The sequence below is a fragment of the Hippichthys cyanospilos genome, chromosome 9 (genome assembly GCF_059441005.1).
Source record: "Hippichthys cyanospilos isolate Australia breed blue-spotted pipefish chromosome 9, RoL_Hcya_1.0, whole genome shotgun sequence".
Lineage (NCBI taxonomy): Eukaryota > Metazoa > Chordata > Actinopteri > Syngnathiformes > Syngnathidae > Hippichthys > Hippichthys cyanospilos.
The window spans coordinates 21,919,703-21,938,984 of record NC_142377.1 but is presented as its reverse complement, the minus strand read 5'-3'; the positions used below and the strand labels follow the sequence as shown (position 1 = coordinate 21,938,984).

Sequence of the window (19,282 nt, the reverse complement as noted above, 5' to 3'; positions counted from 1 at the left end):
CATTTTGCCGCTGACTGGAAATGATGTCACAGTTGCTCAGGTAATAACCAATCATGGCTTGTTTGGTCATGTGACTTTACTCAGAATAAAAATTTGAATAAAATGTTTGAACTAGTGGGGTCGCATAACTCATATTAGTGTGAAGAAAAGTTATGACTTGAATTCCCCTTTGAACTCACCCTTACCCAAACAAGGACAAGATTATTTGATGAAGACTAAACCGGTAGCCCACTTTGCTGTCACCCGAGACACTACACTGTTTTATGACAGATTATTTACTAAACAAATTAATTACTTAAGCGCTAACGTTTCTGCAGACCAGTACGAGAAACAATCTAGCCAATGCTACCCTCTAGTGGTTATAAAGCGACATTGACAAACCCAACAAGAAACGTGCTTTTAATAGACTACAGGCCTCCTCGGAACGTCAAATCTCCTTACCTTTAAACTACATTCATTGTTGGAATCTTATTTTCCATATTTGTTTACCCTAGCTTGTTCTATTTTTTTTTCTCTATAGCAGATTGTGTCTTCTTAGTGAATACAGTCGCAGCTTGCACAAAATGAAAATTTTCCTCCAAGTAAAAACTCGGATTACCTCGCATTTTCGAAGCAACAACGAGAATTTGAGGTGACGCCCTTACCCCCAAGAAGACGGTATTAACAAAGACCACATTAACAGAAAACGTTTTAGTAAAAGAATGGGCTCGTCCGGGATTTGAACCCGGGACCTCTCGCACCCTAAGCGAGAATCATACCCCTAGACCAACGAGCCACGTGTCATCATGCTAGAAAGGTATAGCTAACACATTCAGGACCACTTGCGATTAGTACGACCCAAACTCATAAAGAACGAGGCAATTCTTTATTCGGGATTATAAAGGAGCGCCACACGATGCATAGTTCATTCTCATTGCCCAGTTCATTCTTATTGCCCTCATTAGGGCATTGACGAAAATTGCAAGGTAAAAATCCATCCATCTATTATTTATAGCTGCTTATCCTCACAAGGGTCGCAAATAACATTTTCAAACGAAACATTGTAATAGATTAAATACAGTTTAAAGCACTGTGAGTTTATGAATGTGTGTGAATTGTGAGGTGATTATTTTGCATACCACTAGAGAGAGCTCCCATTTTGAAAATAGCTGCTTTATAGGAAGTCATAAGCCCATAACCATAAAATCTCTTATTTTAACTAATTGCATGGGCAGCCATGTAACATGATTTAAATATTCGGGCTGCTATTATGTAAGACACATCATTCACAAATATCGCTTTGTATCAAGCAAGTACTGCAGTTTTTTTTATTCTTCTGGATAATAATTACCACTGTTCAATCTGTTACTGCATTTGCCTACATCATTAGCTTAAAAATATTAACTAATGACATTGCTCATTCCTTAAAGGAAATGATTTTCGCTGTCATGTTGAATGATCTTTAGGTTGGCGCCTTTTTTACACGAAATGAAGAGTTTTACTTTTTGTTCCCTAACTGTTCCGACTGACTGACCATGATGACCTTAAAACCAAACGTTATATCTTTTGTGATTACATTATTCTGTGGTTCAGCTATTCAAACCAGATATAGAATATGTCAAATGCATACAGACAGCAAACAATTATGCAAAGAAGGCACATTTTATTCAATAAATTACGAGTCCAACATCAAAAGAGTCTTAATCATTAAAAAGAATAATTGGAATTCTGGAAACTACATTGAAAAAAAGGAAAACATGCAAAAGTGTAATTCTGTTTTAGTAGCTGTTGGATAATGCTTCCATATTGTAAAGTCAGCCTCACTGCAGACACCCAAAGCAAGAGGGGTTGGCGCAGATCTCACAGGGATCCGAAGACTTGAGGACGTTCACTAGAAAGGACAAAGTCATTATTTTGGGACAATAAAGGTGTCATTTTACTTGTTACTACTTAAAAAAAATGAGTCAAATGTTGTCATTTGAGAGCAAAGGTTGTAATTTCATAATTTTTCAGAATAAATGTGCAATTTTACAGTGTTTAATTTGTAGGGTACTTCTATTAAACTGTCTAATTTATCATAACGCTTCCATTCAACAATTATTGTCATTTCAGTACTGTATACTTCCTTGTGGCCAATTCCTGTTTCCCCTTTTTGTGTTCCTTAATCATTTCTGGTACCCCCCACTGAATATCAGCCTTGGCCGATGTTTACCAAGTCTGGAGAAGACCCCCGCAGCGCCTTGGCCTCGGCACACGGAATAAAAGACCCGCGGCAGGACGGGATCGGCGCACACTTCCACCACCGCGCCGCTGTGGGCACGCCGAGCGCCGAGACGTGCCTCCGCCTCGTCCATCAGCGCCTTCAGCTGCTTTACTGCCTCCAAGGGGAAACTTCTCTCGCCATCCTTTGAGGAGAAGAAAAAAAGAGTTTATATTATAAAGCGTGAGTCATACTTCAGGTGTGTGCTTTGCTTGATAAGGTCAAAGAAAAATGGGTTGAAACAAACTTAAATGTGAGGACTGGGTACCTTGTTTGGATACGGACTGGAATGTCAAGTGACGTTTTGAATGCGCCGTGCAAACATGGCTCACGGTTTGTTTTCACATCAGTCAAAACTTTGATCCTTGCACTTTCACTACAGCACACAATACCGTTTTTGTATCTGAAGGCCGCAATGAGTTCATTAATTAATGAGTTCATTAGTTATAGAAAGTCACGTTAATGGAGCAGTTATGAAGCGTTGTGGCTCTATGTTAATACAAAAAACAACATTCATAAATACATCCCAAGCTAAATATTTGCAGGCAACAGCAATATTGCGGAAAACTAACGCGATCATATACTTGTAAGTTTATGAGAACAAACTGAAAATTTACCCCGGAAAATTCCAAGTTTGACATAATTTCACTAGATTGCTATATACAGTCATATTTATAATATCATTCAATATACTCCCCAAAACAACAAAAAGCATGCTTTAAAAAAAAACACATCATTCCACAATAATAATAATAAAAAAAATCATGCTTACAGTTGACATAAACAGCATTTTGTCTTACATTACAATTGTTTTCAAGAAGTGATTATGACATGCAAATACTAACAAGGAAATGTAACATGTACATACAATATATGAAAAATGCAGACTGGCAGAAATGGCATTATTTGTGCAGTTATATAGAATCACAGATCGATACTATTACAAAAGACGCTTGTTTTACTCACCTTGACCTGCACGCACAAGACGGTGGCGCACACGTACAGCAGCAAGATGAGCGAGACCACACTTTTCATGACGAGCGAACGAGACGAGAAACACAACAGGGAGATGCTTTCGGCCGCTAACTTTTCTTCTAGTGTGCCTCCTGCAGGGCAGCGCCGATGCTTATAAAAGGCGTGTAAAGACCTGACAATGATTGATTAATACCAGGAAATGTGCGGAGATGTAAATAAAATTCATTTGGCTGCTACTGAGCGAGTAATCTAACAACAACTGACTTGATGGCATCTTTGTTCAACCCCTCAAAGTTGACTTTAGCATCTAAAGGATCATCATCCTCATCATCATAAATGTCAGCCTTCTCGCGTGCACAGTGGATCCGATGCTGCATCGCGTGTACGATGCATTTGAATTAGACGCTCTGGCATGCTAAATGCAAGAGAAAAGAAGAAACTCAAAAGGGCAACACGGCTGAAGGTCACACCTGCACACTGACGCATGGACAACTTGATTGATTGGAAACCCCAAAACACATACCTAAGAGCATTTTCCAAATACTGTATTATTACCGGAAAAATGAGCCGAAAAAAACCTCATTGCAGACATATGAATAAGATGGCAACTAATGATTATTTTAGTCATCGTTTAATCTGTCGATTATTTGTTGCTTGAATCATTTTTCTCCCTCTTTTAAAAATAGTACATTCGTCACAAAAAAAAAATCACAACTACCGTGTGTGTTGGTTATGGCTCAGCCTCGGTTGGTCCATCATCAACGATGTTGATCGTTTGCTCTTGTCTTGATTTGACTCAACGCAAAGATAATCGGTCCGCTTTTATGGACGACTAAGTCAAACAACGGCTTTAAACGATGAATCGTTGACCAAAACGGTGGTCAATCTTGTATTGATGAATCATTCATTTATCATTGCGCCTACCTAATAACATGAAAATTGGAATTTTGTGAGAAAAAGGGAATATTCCCGAGAATTAGGGTTGCAATTAAAATGTATGATAGAATGTCAGAAATGTTTATGGAATGTGGAGGAAAAAGTAAGAAATGAGAGTAGTCTTTAATATTAAAAAAGCTGTCCCTTTACATGTATCGTGAACGTACACAAAAAATGGACTTGTGAATATAATGTTTGGCTTCCAGGGCACAAGCTGGGACCTGATCACCTTCGGGGGAGATGGTCTGAGATTTGAAAAACCTGTGAAATCCCCTGGGCCATCACAAGCGAATGAATGATAATAATCATTTTACAAGAATAAGGATATGCTATTACAAAAATTGTAACATGAGGAAAATAAAATCATACAGATTCATTCTTCATTTTATCATTCAGATCTTATATAACTCATCCAACCTTATACAAAGTGAAAAAGAAGAAAACATGTTTATCAGTGTGTGCACGTGTGCTTTGTAAGTTGAATAGATGTGTCAAGAGAGTGCAAATATTCCCTTTGAAATAAAAAAGTGCTTGTTCTCGTTCATTCATCAAGTGGCGTTTGAAACACACACACGCGTACGTGACTTGCAATACACACGTTTATTCAAAACAACAACATAGAAGAGGACGTTTTAAATAGATAGAAAAAATATATTTTCAGGTCATTTGGATAGAAATGTAACAAAACTATTTTGAATAAAAAAACCAATGACAAAAATATTTTTTAAGTAACAGCTTACGCTTAGAAACTTCTTATTGATTCTCCTTTGAGTCTTCTTCATATTTCTTCTTTTAAAAAAACAGTTTTCATGTTCAAATAGAGGAAATGGTACATTAAAAGTACAAGTTTGAAAAAAAAAAAAAGGCTTTGGGTCTTGTGTCTAGTTTTAGCAGCCGCTGCAGGCAGCAAAGGCGCAAATTTCACAGATGTCCAGCGGCACCATGGCTGCAACAAAGGGGAGAACGGTTAGCATTGACGTTAGCATCACTATTAGTATAGCATTGACGTTAGCATCACAATTAGCATCTACAGTCATTTAGCAATCCCAGGTGTGGGATGTTGTGAAAAAGGTCAGTTTAATTTCAAATGTTATTCTTACATAATATCCATGACTGTATGTGCTGTGACAGTTTATGGAATGTTTATTACGTTTTATTTATAAAATTGTTAAAATAGCAAATTAAACATCACTGTGAGTGCCTTGCTTCCGAACATTCAAAAATGAACCATGTGGGGATGAATGAGAACATTTTCAAAATAGTCAGTAGGTCCAGGATGCGCCAATGCTTCTCTTACCAAATGTTTGCTTAGGTTCATCATGGATTCAAAACTGTCCACGGATTTGAATGTGCATACGAATGTGTAAAGAAATGAAAAGTAACAGGCTCGTTTACCTAGTCTGGCGAGTGAAGCCGACGCCCCCTTCTGCTTGCACAGGGGCAGCAATTCCTGGGGCAGCATGGGCTCCTCGCACATGGACGGCAAGCTGGCCCGCAGCCGCGGGTTCTGCAGCGGCGCCCTCATGCTCTCGTACATCTCTTGGAGTCTCTTGACGGCCTCCAAGGAGAAGGACAAGCCGTTCTCCTTCCAAGGGGGCGCAGGAAAAACTTTGAGGTCCGGCTACGCGATGAGGATGGCTATCATCCTCAGCGCCACACTTACCTCCACCTGCACGGCCTCGGAGGTCCGGCCCGCAACCAGAACAAGGGCGGCGATGCAAACCAGTGTGATCTTCATTGCTGCGATGCTGATCTTGGCCGTATCTGCTTGCTCTTCTAGGTCAGAGACAGCTTTTTAAACCCTGATGCTGTCATGTGACTGAAGGTGCGGCCAATGGGAGCAAAGTTTTCTCACAGGTTAATGAATAGCGTTTTGCTTTTTACGGGCCGTAAAAGGGCAATTCATAAATCACGCTTTGCTTCTTACGCGCGGCCTTAGTTAGAAACGCCTCCCGTGTCAATAATCATGCCTCGTTCGCTGACGTATTGTACGTCAAAAGTTTTTGAGTACACAGGATGTAGTTTATTGCAGCTGGCTATTTTATGAATTTCATATTTCACCCCTTGACTACTGTTGCCGAGGAAGACAAACTTTCGACAAAAACGGTTGGCGGGGCCGAAGAGGAGGGATTCGCAAACTTTTTGGAGTCAAGGACCCCATTTGGAAAGCACATTTTCCCCGCATTGTAAATGTTTGCGGAAAACCAAACAAACCAAACATAAATACCTTTTTTATTCACCGACAGATTCAATTTGACAACATGTGTATTTGTTACGCTGGGAAGTGACCAGAATTTCATTTTGTAGTATCTAGATGCATATGGCAATAAAACTCTTGAATCTTGAATATTGACCCGTTGCCTTTAACCAGAAAAGTTAAGCTACATATAATTAAACGTCACAGGAAACATGTCAAGAGGCACCGTTTTTTTCTGTTCTTATCAGATACAGTAGTTTTGACATGGTTGTGAAGCCTACATTTTTTTACAGTCACGTCCGAAGCTATAAACTTGACAAGCTCAAACACATTATATAATAGTCATAAAGAGATTATTACAACTCTCAAATGCCAGTCTTTCTCACCACCCCAGAAAAAAAAAGAAAAAAATGCTTCAGGATCATTTCATTTCATTCATTTAACCATAACATTTTTAATCAGCAAAAACATGCAATGTTTGGAAAAAATATAGAGCTATCCAAAAACATGTGATTTTCATATTCAGCAACATCAAAATACCCCCACATCATAAAAAAACATTTGGTTTTTGTGGGCGATGCTGTGACCCTGCAGAACAATTTTTTTGTAGACCAAATTATAAGGCTGGCACTGGCTGAGGTAGAGCACGTCAGCATACCTATTTTGTTGCGTTAGCATTAGCGTTGTTAATGTTAAAACTTATAAGGCTGCACCATGTACCACTCCGGTACCAGTGCGTCGAGTTCCTACTGTAATATAATCAAAGATTAATGATCTCCCGGCTTTCTAGATAAACTACAAACAATTACCGCAAAGGTGTGACTGACTTATCTGCTATGGAAAATGAGTCAGGATAGATGCTTTGCCCCAAATAATTAGAGTAATGTTCCTCTAGTGACTTCTTATTAGTCACCTGCATTGATCAGGCCGATAGATGATTACTTGTGGTTGCTGATGTGGTTTTAATGTCTGTCTGTTTTATATAAGTCATTGCGAATGTAAATCCAATAATTGGCCAGTGCAGCGGCATGGAACAATCATGCGGACTCGCATGGATCCAACACTTTTACATCAACCGCAAGTCAATTTATAGCTTAATTATCAGTAGGTGGGTCCAAAGCCAGTCTAGTTTGTGTTGTAAACCAAAGTGGGCGGAGGAGGAAAACAACATTTGGCAACAATGAGGCCACGAGGGTGAAATAACATAGCAGCCAGTTCAAAAGTAATTTTCGACTCACTACAGGTATTAGCTGTTTAGTTGCATGGTCACACAGGTGAACTGGACACACTATATTTTCCTTAGGTGTGATTGGGTGTGTGAATGGTTGTTTGTCTCTGTGTGCCCCGGGATTGGCTGGCAACCAGTTGGGGGTGTCCCCTGCCTACTGCCCGAAGCCAGCTGAGATAGGCGCCGGCAAGCCCTGTGGCTCTAGAACGCTCGAACAAATTTGACACCACCATAAACCTCAACCCTCGTTGAGAACTTGAGAAACAGATTACCCACCTAACATCGAGTGGCATTGCCGCCGTGTGTGTGGAATCCTGAGAATCAGGCCTCAGGCGGGTATCTTAGTGCTCTCCATTAATCCTATATACCTCTTGGAGAACGTCCCGTAATGTCCCGGAAAATGGAATTCATTTCCACAGCAGAAATGCAAATCTTGAACCTATAGAAGATTAGAATAAGCTTATTTTATCCAGCTATGTGGTCAAATGCTCATGCACAGGATAGTATAATATAAGGTTCTGGTATGAAGCTACTTTCTTGAAAATTATGACAAATTTCAAATAGTTTTAACTACTAAAAGGAGCTTGACTGAATCCAATGTCTAGTGGGTTTGTATACGTGTGTGTGTATGCACGTGTGTGTTTGTGTGTGTATGCATGGCGTGAACAAGTCAATACCAATGTATTACAATGTCCAATAATTGCGCAGAAAGGTACAGCAGCAACACTTGCTCTGACCGCAAGTAAATTCATGACTTTTAATTATCAGCAGGTGTGTTCATAGCCATTCTAGTTTGCGTTGTAAAGCAAGATGGAGGGGGGGAGGAAAACAAAAACAGCTGGCAAGCAGGAAGTGGTCTCGAGGTAACGTTACCAACTTCCCAGTGAAGCCTCGCATTTAAGGGACCTGACTCGACTCCAGCTGGCTCTGGCCTCCCTGTGTGGAGATGACGTGTTGTCTTTGAGCCCGCGTGGGTTCTCTCTCCGCCGTCCCTCCACACTCCAAAAACATGCATGGCAGGTGGATTGGACAGTGAAGTGATTAGGCGCGTGGATTGTTGTTTGTCTCTGTGTGCCCTGCAATTGGCTGACAACCAGTTCAGGGTGTCGCCCGCCTAGTGGCCAAAATCAGCTGGGATAGGCATCAGCAAGCCTGGCAACCTTGTGGGGATAGAAAATGGATCGATGGAGATAACTGCTGCATTGAGACCTCTTTCAGTCGTCTTGTTTTATTGGCTACAGGCTACAGTTTATTTGACGTGCGACTGCTGTTAACCCGAAGGGCAATTTCAGCTCCGAAGAAAGAATCCCCCTGTAGCTCCCGAGTACGACAACAGCAATGAACTCGGGCCGGCGGGCCCTTCAATAAATTCGGTATGCTAGCAGGGTGGAGGGGCTTGGGGCTGCGCAGACTCAGAGAAAGTTAGCAGCTTTGGCGCACCGTTTGTCGTATGCTGTGTGTTGTGAAAGAAAAAAAAAAAAAAACGTTTGTGACCAAAAATACGCACGTGCCCGTTCTGACTCCGTAACATGGTTATTAGATCACTGGGAAAGAAAGACAGGCGAGGATCGAACCATTTTATGAAGCCTGCTTGTGGAATTCACTTATCACTGTTTTGTATGCATAGATAGATAGATAGATAGATAGATAGATCGATCGATCGATCGATAGATAGATAGATAGATAGATAGATAGATAGATAGATAGATAGATAGATAGATAGATAGATAGATAGATAGATAGATAGATAGATAGATAGATAGATAGATAGATAGATAGATAGATAGATAGATAGATAGATAGAAAACTACCATTTACCTTGTATTTATTTGCTATCACATGTTGAAAGAGCATCTAAAAGCATAAGCATAATAAAAAAAAATAACCATTGACGGAAGTGTAACAAAAGAACATATGGACAGCATCCCCCTTTTTATATATTTACTGTTGTAAGACAGTTGAACTTTGCAAAAGTGATGAAATACTGTGCGTCACGTCGTCCCATAAAACACTTTAGAGCGTTGGTTATTTGTCAGTAACAGCGCATCGTCTTGGTTACAATCGACCGAGTCAAAATGACAAAAAGTGGTCAAGGTCAGATGATGTTAAAAATGAACCAGGCAGTCTGCGTTCCCATGTGACTGATTTCATATTTTAATGCTTTTATGGAGGCAACAAAACCCAGAGCTTTGCTTATTGTATTTTCACACGGCTTGTATTGTATTTAACTGTTTCATAAATCATCACTTAAGCAGCGCTTTTCACATGAGGATAATATTTCAAATGTTGACAGGGACTTCTATGGAAGTAGATGAGAATGTTGGAAGAATCGAATCCACGTTTTAGGGCTCCTTTTTTGGGCTTGACTCGGACAAAAAGAAGTGATTTGCAAACATATTGTCGCAGATTTGAAAGGCCAAACATTCCTTTGTTGAGACTAACTGGACTGATTTTCACAACTTCATACACCAACAACAGGCAGATAATCTCTACACACACATTAACAAGATAAAATTTAATTCATACAGTAAGGAGCCTCTAGTCAAATGTTTTGAAGTAATACGGAACTGTTTTGTGTGACTATCACTACGTTTCACTGGATGAGGACCAAACCTCATGAGTCCCATTTTGGTAAATTACTTTTTTTTTCTTCAACTATTCCTGGGGTGGCCTGGTCTAATTTTCAAGAGCAATGATCCAGCGTGTTTTTGATGTTTCCCTTCAAGCAACACACCTGATTCAAATGATAAGGGTCATTATCATAATTCTGCGACGCATGCTTATGAGCTAATCGGTATGTTGCTTGAAGAGAGAAACATCTAAAACAGACTGGAATATGCCTCTTGGGGACCAAACTTGGCCACCCCTAATATATACAATTGGTCAGTCCAAATAATATACATATAGATGTCAATTTTTTTAGTGAACATTGCACACACTGCAACTAAATCATGTATACAATCATAAATTTATAAATGCGATGATATGTACTGTATACTGTGTATCAAATTTACACGTCCTAAACTTTTATACAAGACATTTTTTAAAAATATTTGTAATAATTCATTTTAAAACTATTTGAGCACAGCCGTTGATTCACATCTTTTCAGTTCAATTTCATAGGTGTTCCATCTGTTTGACTGGTGGGAAACACCAGCAGATAAGTCGCACTGGACTATAAGCCGCAGGGCTCAAATCGTGATGAAAAAGTCGCGGCTTATAGTCCGAAAAATACGGTAATTACAATATGTGTAAAACAGATCCGGTCACGTAGTATGGCCAAGGATCACCCAAATAGAAAACGGCGAGGTCATTCTGTTAATGGTCATATGGTATCATGTAAAACTCAACTTTGCCTTGTTTGTAGAGTTAAGCATAGTACAGTGGATATTCACTGATTTTTTTTTTTTTTTTTGGAAGAACCTAGCCTTAGTTAATTGCCAAAACATTCACATTGTTTGCAGATTTAATGCTCAGGCCAAAACCATGTCTAACCTCAAAATATTGCTTCAACGTAGCACCTAGACCAGCACCTTGAGGCCATACCTTATATCATCTTTGAACAGTTTGAAATGTTTTGCCCGACGTCCGTGGTGATGATGAATACTCTCCACAATTCTGTACTAAGATTTTCAAAAAACATCCAACATGAATCATGTAATGAAAAAAAAGAGTCTTCAAAGGACATTACAGGATTTTAAGATTAGTGCCGCATTCTCCACTTTGACGCGACCTAATGAGCCGCAAATACTCAACGGGTGCGCCAGAAAGTCATGACAGGAAAATTAATCAGTGTACCTCGAAAGTACGCAAATAAAGCACTTAAAAAAATAGAAAAAAAGAATAAATTAATGTGAATAAAATGACTTGCTTAAGGCTTCTGATTGGCCTTATGCAGCATCACCTGTTGCTTCAGTATGCCATTCTGGAGAATGCGGTGTTTTGTACACAAGTCCCAAAAAACACGATCCTTTTATTCTTTCTGAATATCGCTTGTATTGAAAGGACCCTTTCGACGTCGGCTTTATTTTGCTCATGCATCTTTTATGGTTACCTGCACCACATCCGTCCTCTCCTCCTTCCCTCTCTCTCTCCTCGGTACCACATTATAGATACGGAGGATGCACCGTTGCCTCTTCCTCCTGCCGCCAGTTATTTCACCGTTGCGTGCGTGCACGTCAAAGCGAGGCGCTTTGCGGAGCTGCGGGATTAGAAGGTATGTTTTCATTCATAAATTTCTGTTGATCACTGCCTATCTAGATGATTCTTTTATTGATGGCTTAAAGGTATTCAGGGGTAACATAAGTACTATTCTTTGATAATTAAGCAGCAATGATCTAAAGCACTGTATCAACATTCCAGGATGAGTTTGACATTCAACAGAGTCAAGGGTCAGTCGCGTATTAGGCGACGTAATTGACTTTGAGGCGGAAAAGGAAGAAGTGATTGGCATTCATCAGAGCGGCACATCTAATTTCAATCTTCAGTTGATAGAACGCATTTGAAGCTCATTAGCGCGACGGGGAAAGCTAATCTGGAATTCCAGCATCAGACAGTTTCCCTTTCTTCTCATTAAGTTGGACCAAGAAAAAAAGCAGGATTGTTTCTTTGCTCGAATTTCCCCCGGAGCTAAGAAGTACTCATCTGCAATTGTTGCTGCGACAACAAGAGACGCTTTCAGTGATTTCGTGCCGTCTTTGCCGGCGCATCGCATGTGGTGAGCATGCCCTATTTCACGCTTCCGAGGTTCTGGGTTCGACTCTCTGCACCCGCCTTCTGAGGTGGGGTTTGCACTCTCCGGCCACGTCACAAAAATATGCTTGTTAGGCTTAGGAGCAACCTGACGCCCTTAGGCAAGAATGTGAGCAGACTAATGAGCGCAAAAAATTGATTTTTGGACATTCCCATAGTTTTGACAGCGGCAATGACAAATTTATTGCTCAATCAATAATAGGGACTGCAAGCCAATGTTTGAAATCATCTTTCGCACCACTGTATTAAGGTGACGGCACGGTGGAGAAAATGAAAACAGCAGGATCGAGACATGCTTTGAATTTGCGACCCTCATCTTGAAGTCAGAGAATGAAAACAAGGTTTGAAATATCACTTATTGCACAACTTGTAGCAGGAATCAAACATTCCTTTCGAGAAACTTCTGAAGGCAGGCGAGTTACTTTTTCTTGGGCTTCTTGTATTTGGATATTAAGGTGACATTTTAGTAAATTGTTGGAACAAAAGGCAAAATGGCAAGCAATCAAAGACTAAAATTCAATTTTATTCTTATAAATTTGTATCCAGTTTGTCCCCTTCAGGGGTCTGCACGGCAAATCATTTGCGTCCGTCGAAGCACTCGAAATAACCTCGAGATACAAAATTAATTTGTCTGGGGATGTTTTTCTCATAGTGATTGATTTTCGTACCTTGAGTCCAGTTTATAATGTAAATGATCTAATTTGTGCCAAAACAATGTGGAACCTTACCCTCCTAGTGAGACAAAATCCAAAAGTATTGGCAGAGGAGGAGGAGCGAAAACGGCAGAAAAACAATTCTGTAAACAATATGAAGTAAATTGCGCATAACTTTAACATATACGGCTTCTTAAAGTTCGGATTGGAGAAGGGGGTGGTTTTTGGCGGAGGGAATAGGACCTCGATGAATCCAAATTCTTCGAGGATATCATCGTCAAGGCAAAGACACATTACTTATTATAAGTCATTTTCCCAATGAATAGAAATTTGACCATTTGTCACACTGCTTGGAAAGGACTGTCTTAGATGTTTCACTTCTTAACCGCAATAGGCTTCAGCAGTTCATGCAATGAAAGAGGAACCTGATGGAGACTCCTTGGATGACAGAGTGAAGCATCTTCAAAGACAACCGCATCAGTCCAGTTGCAATTGAACCAATGCAATGAGAAACAAATGACCTTGATGAAGGAGAACATCCAGAACCAACTTATTTGAGTGTGTTTGAAACAGTTCCGTGCGAGCGACCGATTAATTCCATTCCTTTATTCGACGTGAGATGGATTTCTTTTGCCAAGGTTCCTTCTCCAACATCTCCAAATCCCTTCGAAACGCCAGCATGTCCTCCAACTCCACAGCGGGTAACGCCACTTCCAACAGCAGCTTCTACACCGAAATCAACCTTGTGGACATCCTCGGCCCCAAACAGTCTCCATTTTTCCTCCCGGTGGCCGGGGTCTACCTGCTCATTTTTCTGGTGGGCTTGAGCGGGAACCTTCTGACGTGCGCCGTGGTGGCCAAACACAAAAAGATGCGTAATCCCACCAACCTGTACCTGGTCAGCTTGGCGGTGTCCGACCTTCTTATGCTGGCCTTCGGGATGCCGATGGAGATCTACGACCTGTGGCAGAACTACCCATTCCCGTTTGGAGCCGGCGGTTGCTATTTCAAGACCTTCATATTCGAGACCGTCTGCTTCGCGTCCATCCTCAATGTCACGGCGTTGAGCGTGGAGCGCTACATCGCCGTGGTGCACCCTCTGAAGACCCGCTACCTAACCACCAAGAGGCACGCCAAGCAGGTCATCGGTGCCGTGTGGGCGGCGTCCATGGCGTGCGCCGTACCAAACACGTCCCTGCACGGTATCTTCTACCTCCCGGGTCACATGAGGGAGTCTGCCATCTGCACCGTGCTCAAGCCGCTGTGGATGTACCAGACGCTCATGCAGATCACCACCGTCTGCTTCTTCTTCATCCCCATGATGGTGATCAGCGTGCTCTACCTGGTGATGGGTTTGCACCTGGGCAGGGAAAGAAGCCAGAGGCGGGGCAACTACGGGAAGAAATGGGGCAGCGACACTCGCGTGTGCATCCACGACGAAGGCGGTCGGCGCACGCAAGTCGTCAAGATGCTTTGTGAGTTGTTGTTTTCAATCTGCTTCTTAATGTGCTGCAAAATAAGAGACACGCTTTTACAAAGGGCGCTTTAGCAGACAGTAAACAATTATTATAAAAAGAGGCACTTCCAGATGAAGTTAACAGTCAAACTAAACATTTAAATGCTGTGTCATATAAAAACGGCATTGTCAGAAAAATGCCCTGGCTAGCTTAGTGCTAACAAATAGTGCAAAACACCATTGACGGACGAACGCTTAGCTCCTGCAACCCTGGTGTTTGAACCCTTTAAAGCAGAAGTCAAAATGTTTCCTCCGCATATATTGCAGTCTATTGAGCCTGGGAGGGGTGCCATCCTAATTGAGGCCCCTTCTCGAGGTTTCTTATTTTCCTCCAAATGAAATTTTGAATATTTCCTTCAGGGAATATCAGGGGTGGCCAAGTCCGGTCCTCCAGAGCCACAATCCAGATTGTTTTCCATGATTCAAATGATCATCGTCAGGATTCTGCAAAGCACGCTGATGAGTTATTCATATGAATCAGATGTGTTTGTTGATGGTTTAATTGAAAACATGCTGGATCGTGGCTCACGAGGACTCGACTTGGCCACCCCTGGGCAAATATCATTGAAGCTCTCTGTGTCCCACTTGTGAAGTCCTTTGAGGCTCTTTTGTGATTAAGGGCTTTGCAAATCAATTTGATTAAGATTGATTGAAGTAAATTTAAGTTGTGTCTGCACAAACTGTACCCGGAGAAAGTTTGGGATATTGGGCAGGATGGATTTTCCGTATAACCCTAAAATGAACTTCAACTTTTACAGAGGATCTCAATTGGACACAAAAGCCAATGTGTGTACTGCACCCCCCTCCATCCATCCATCCATCCATCCATCATTTTTCAGTATCTAAGGTGAATTTTGCGCACATACATAACTCCCTAAAATTTGGGGGTATCAGATTTTGGGCGAAACGTGCTTTAACGGCGGAGCATCAGGATTTTATCTCGTAATCCACGCCGCCATTGCCAAGGCATGCACGCAAAAGACAAAAATACGATGCATGTTATGGATCATTGCTATTTGAAGAGGTGTTTCCATTGAGCTTCACAGCTCAAACAGATTTCAGGTGACGTTTGTACCAAAGCCCCATCTGCTGTTAAATACACAGCAAAGACAGTGTACTTTAGTAAGTAAAACGAAAGGCGATTTGTCAACCTAGATAGGAACAATTGCCGTTTTCCAAGATTCTTTACAAACTAACTATTTTCGTCATCCTTCAGCAATTGTGGTGGCGGTGTTTGGCATGTGCTGGGCGCCCTTCCACATGGAGCGTCTGCTGTGGAGCTCGGTGCGCCAGTGGACCGACCTCATGCACAACATCTACCAGTACGTCCACATCCTCTCGGGGGTCCTCTTCTACCTCAGCTCTGCCGTCAACCCCGTCATCTACAGCCTGATCTCCACGCGCTTCCGCGAGTGCTTTCGTGACCTTGTGTGCTCACGGGTCGAGGAACCGGAATCACCGCCGCCCCCGAAGAGTTCGCTGGTCCTCTCTGGCTCCAGGGTCCAGATCGGAGGTCAGGATTCCTTGATCCGCTTGCTGCCTCCGTCGAAGACAAGGGGACTGGACGCCACCTTACTCTCTAGTGTTTGCCAAGAGACGGCTTACAAGACTTCAATGTTCTGAAATAACATTCCAATAGATCCAATGTCTTATGGGATTAAAAGAGAAATTTACAATCGTTTTATGTCATGCTACTTGTACTCGTCACCTGTCAATCACGGGAGTGACACAAAAAGACAACATGGAAGACACTCCAGCCTGTGTCCAATTTCTTTTTGGTTGGTTCAAACCCTTTGATATATATATATATATATATATATATATATATATATATATATATATATATATTATATAAAATTGCTTGGTCTGTTTATCTGTTGCACATTTGGTGGCGATTATCATGGATAACTGACGAGGCGTAATACATATACTGTACATGTATTGTGTGTGTGTGTGTGTTCTGTCGCTGATAAAAGATAAAAGTGGTAATCAACAAGAAAAACCGGCAAAACATGTGACATAATGTGCACCTGTAAAGTGGTACTTGTAATCATCATGTTCATTTCACATGAAGAAAAAGTTTTTATTTCTTATTCCATATAGCGTAGTTGCGTATAGTGCTTATCTGGAATAATATAGCGTCTTTGGTTGCTGATCAAGCTCCCAAGCCGGGGGCCTGCAACGTCATCACAACAAAATCTGATGTGGACTCAACTCAATTAACACTGCTTGAGGCACAGGACGCCAAAGGAGACTGGAGGACAACTGAGGGAGACGACATTTGGACAAGGGCGGATGAGCTTTTCTTTTTTCTTTTCTTAATGCTAATGTAAATGTGCTTGCCATGATCCTGCTCGCTATTCATATCCGACTCTTCTGCACAATCACTTAGATGAGGGTGTGTGGGGCAATTTTATTTGCCTAATGTAATTGGTTTTGTCTAAAAGCTGACTGCATATTCCACCTAAGTTTCCACCTGCTGCTCCCTGGCTGAAAAAAAAATGACAAGCAGACAAAAAGGAGCATAGATGGATCAGTTTGGAATTGTCCCCCTTGTTTGGAAGGTCCCATATGTCATGTTTTTCCCGAGCTTGCATTTTTGACTGCTTGTGATCGCTGTGCAGTCATATGACAAATGGTGAAAGGGAGTTGTGCGTATACAAGACATCAATAAATGTCGAAGCAGTCTCAATGGGGCTATTGTCGCTGCTATATGATTTTTTTTTTGTACATACCTATGAATGCAGTTGGTGTACATACATGACATATTATTGGGCAAGTGTTTTTTATCCCTTGTGATAAAAATGAGCAAGTCAGGGCTGATCATTGATTGATAATTCTTCCTCAATAGCTTCAGGTTCATGTGTTTGTGGATGTATTAGTATAAATACACTTAGTATATAGATAGACACTGTGAAGGGGCTAATTTGTTGTGGCAGCAATATTGTAGCCTAAATCCAGAGATTTAGACAAGAAATAAGCAGATAATGATAACAACCTAATATATATTCCCCCTCACAGTCACCGACTGACTGCTCTCAATTAAAGCGAGTGTCGCCAAATTCAGCCCTAGTTGAAAGAACTTCCATCTCCTAACGTCATCGGCGTCTGCATCTTTGGCAGGAAATATTGTAGAGCGACGACGTAAACCTCTGTTTTATGATTGCTACACGCAAACACAGATCCAGAGAATTTGGCAAAACTCCATTTTGGAGTTTTTGAGACTTTCGGTTTTAATGGAAAAAAAATGGGCACATATAGCAGACAGGGCAAACCGGAGACATTTACTTCCTGTTTGCAAGAAACTCAGCCACATGTAGGCCGCGCCTGAGATAATATACTCTGAGAGATCAGGGTGCATTTTTGAGAGGCTCTCACTACTCAATTCAGGCATCTTAGCGCAAAACACAGATAACAGTGTGTTCAGCAAAAAAAAAAATGAAATTAAAAACAAAACAAATTGTCACTAACAAATGGCAACGTGAGATGGCTACCAGTCCCAGACTCAGGAACCATTCTTATGTAAGGCAGTGAGTTTTTGGCTCAATTAATAGTTAGCATATTGTCTTCTACTACTACTACTCTGGCAGTGTACTGCTGGCACAGTGCTGCCTCTCACAGGGGAGTCTTGGTACTACGTGAGACATATTCCCCTTGTGTGACATAAACCAATGGAATAGACATCTGTTCTCATTTTTGTATGATGCAGACCGTTTTGAAAAGCTTGACAATTTACCCTGTGGTTTCAACATTTCCTTTTCATTTCTATCAGATGACATTTTCAGTATTTTTTCCATTTCCTGGTGGCCCAGATGGCCAGGCAGCGGAAAAGAAAAGGTTAAATGTAAACGTTTCTATTACGAAAGTTATTTTTGTCCTCTCGGGTCCGTCAGCCGCGGCAGCAGTGTCGACCTGCGCAACAGCGTATTATATGAATAATCCGAGCGGTGTCGGGGGTCACATTGAATTGAAGTCCATTTTCAGGGATTACGCCGCAAAGAGCCAGCAGAGCAAAGGCAGAAACCTCTCCGTTCATGTCAAAAATATTCGACACGAATCTGTTTGGAGAGTAATTTACCATTTAAATACTCTTACCTTATGTAAGATTCACATAAAATAAGCCAGTCACAAATACAACAAACACTGACTGGCCCTCACTATTAGGTACACGCCTGTGTAATTTAAACATATTAAAATGGCACTAAAAAAAACACATTTTCAATGCGCAGCTATTTCAGGATGCTCATTACATGACGTGTAAAGCAACAATAATTAGAATTGAAAGTGCAAGCAATAATGAAAGGGCTTTCTGACCTCTCTTTTCTTGGCCACCGCTAGAAATGATGATAGCGTCACTTATCTGCCGAGGACACCTGCTTCTGATTGTGGCTCGTTTGACTGAGCGAATTCAAAGAGGTTCATTTTTTTCTCCACATTTAACTGTCGCAGCCCTACTTCAAATGGCTTAAGGTTCTGACAAATCTGAGAATGTCTGCTCACTCTGCTCCCCATTTCAAATTGATGAAGCTTAAGAGGTGGTGTGAGTACAATGGTTTAAAAAGTTTACTCGCCGCCGTTGGAAGGCCAGGACTTGATGGGAAACTAGACCGGTTTGAATAATTGATACTTTTTTTCCAAAATCGACGACTTGATCTTTGCAATTAAAAACCAAACCCGAATGGACAAACGAAGAAGAAGATATGAGGGTAAATAAAAATCTATCCATCCGTTATCTTAATCCAGTGTTTCTCAACGATATTTTGTGAGGCCCCCCATAGAAAAGAGA

The 19,282-nt window shown here is 41.2% G+C and overlaps 3 protein-coding genes and 1 non-coding gene across 5 annotated transcripts; 1 reads left to right on the top strand and 3 right to left on the bottom strand.

The window, feature by feature from the left end:
- Positions 1-703: 703 nt before the first annotated feature.
- Positions 704-775, bottom strand: trnap-agg (transfer RNA proline (anticodon AGG)). The gene has a single exon. It is a non-coding gene; the product is annotated as a tRNA-Pro (tRNA).
- Positions 776-1,694: 919 nt separating this feature from the next.
- On the bottom strand, positions 1,695-3,571 carry LOC148419468 (guanylin-like). Its single transcript, XM_088423957.1, has 3 exons — positions 3,206-3,571; positions 2,192-2,384; positions 1,695-1,870 (listed from the first exon to the last, which is right to left on the bottom strand). Exons 1-3 carry the CDS (start codon positions 3,272-3,274, stop codon positions 1,800-1,802), a joined length of 333 nt encoding a protein of 110 aa, XP_088280083.1. The 5' UTR covers positions 3,275-3,571; the 3' UTR covers positions 1,695-1,799.
- Positions 3,572-4,761: 1,190 nt separating this feature from the next.
- LOC148419467 (guanylin) lies at positions 4,762-5,904 on the bottom strand. The gene is made up of 3 exons (XM_088423961.1): positions 5,814-5,904; positions 5,546-5,735; positions 4,762-5,096 (listed from the first exon to the last, which is right to left on the bottom strand). Exons 1-3 carry the CDS (start codon positions 5,886-5,888, stop codon positions 5,038-5,040), a joined length of 324 nt encoding a protein of 107 aa, XP_088280087.1. The 5' UTR covers positions 5,889-5,904; the 3' UTR covers positions 4,762-5,037.
- A 5,787-nt stretch (positions 5,905-11,691) lies between these two features.
- nmur3 (neuromedin U receptor 3) lies at positions 11,692-16,274 on the top strand. 2 transcript variants are annotated; one of them, XM_088423687.1, is made up of 3 exons: positions 11,692-11,791; positions 13,375-14,455; positions 15,713-16,274. In XM_088423687.1, exons 2-3 carry the CDS (start codon positions 13,600-13,602, stop codon positions 16,117-16,119), a joined length of 1,263 nt encoding a protein of 420 aa, XP_088279813.1. In that variant the 5' UTR covers positions 11,692-11,791; positions 13,375-13,599; the 3' UTR covers positions 16,120-16,274. The 2 variants fall into 2 exon arrangements, with proteins under 2 accessions (XP_088279813.1, XP_088279814.1); XM_088423688.1 differs by lacking the exon at positions 11,692-11,791 and adding an exon at positions 12,582-12,668.
- Positions 16,275-19,282: the final 3,008 nt, after the last annotated feature.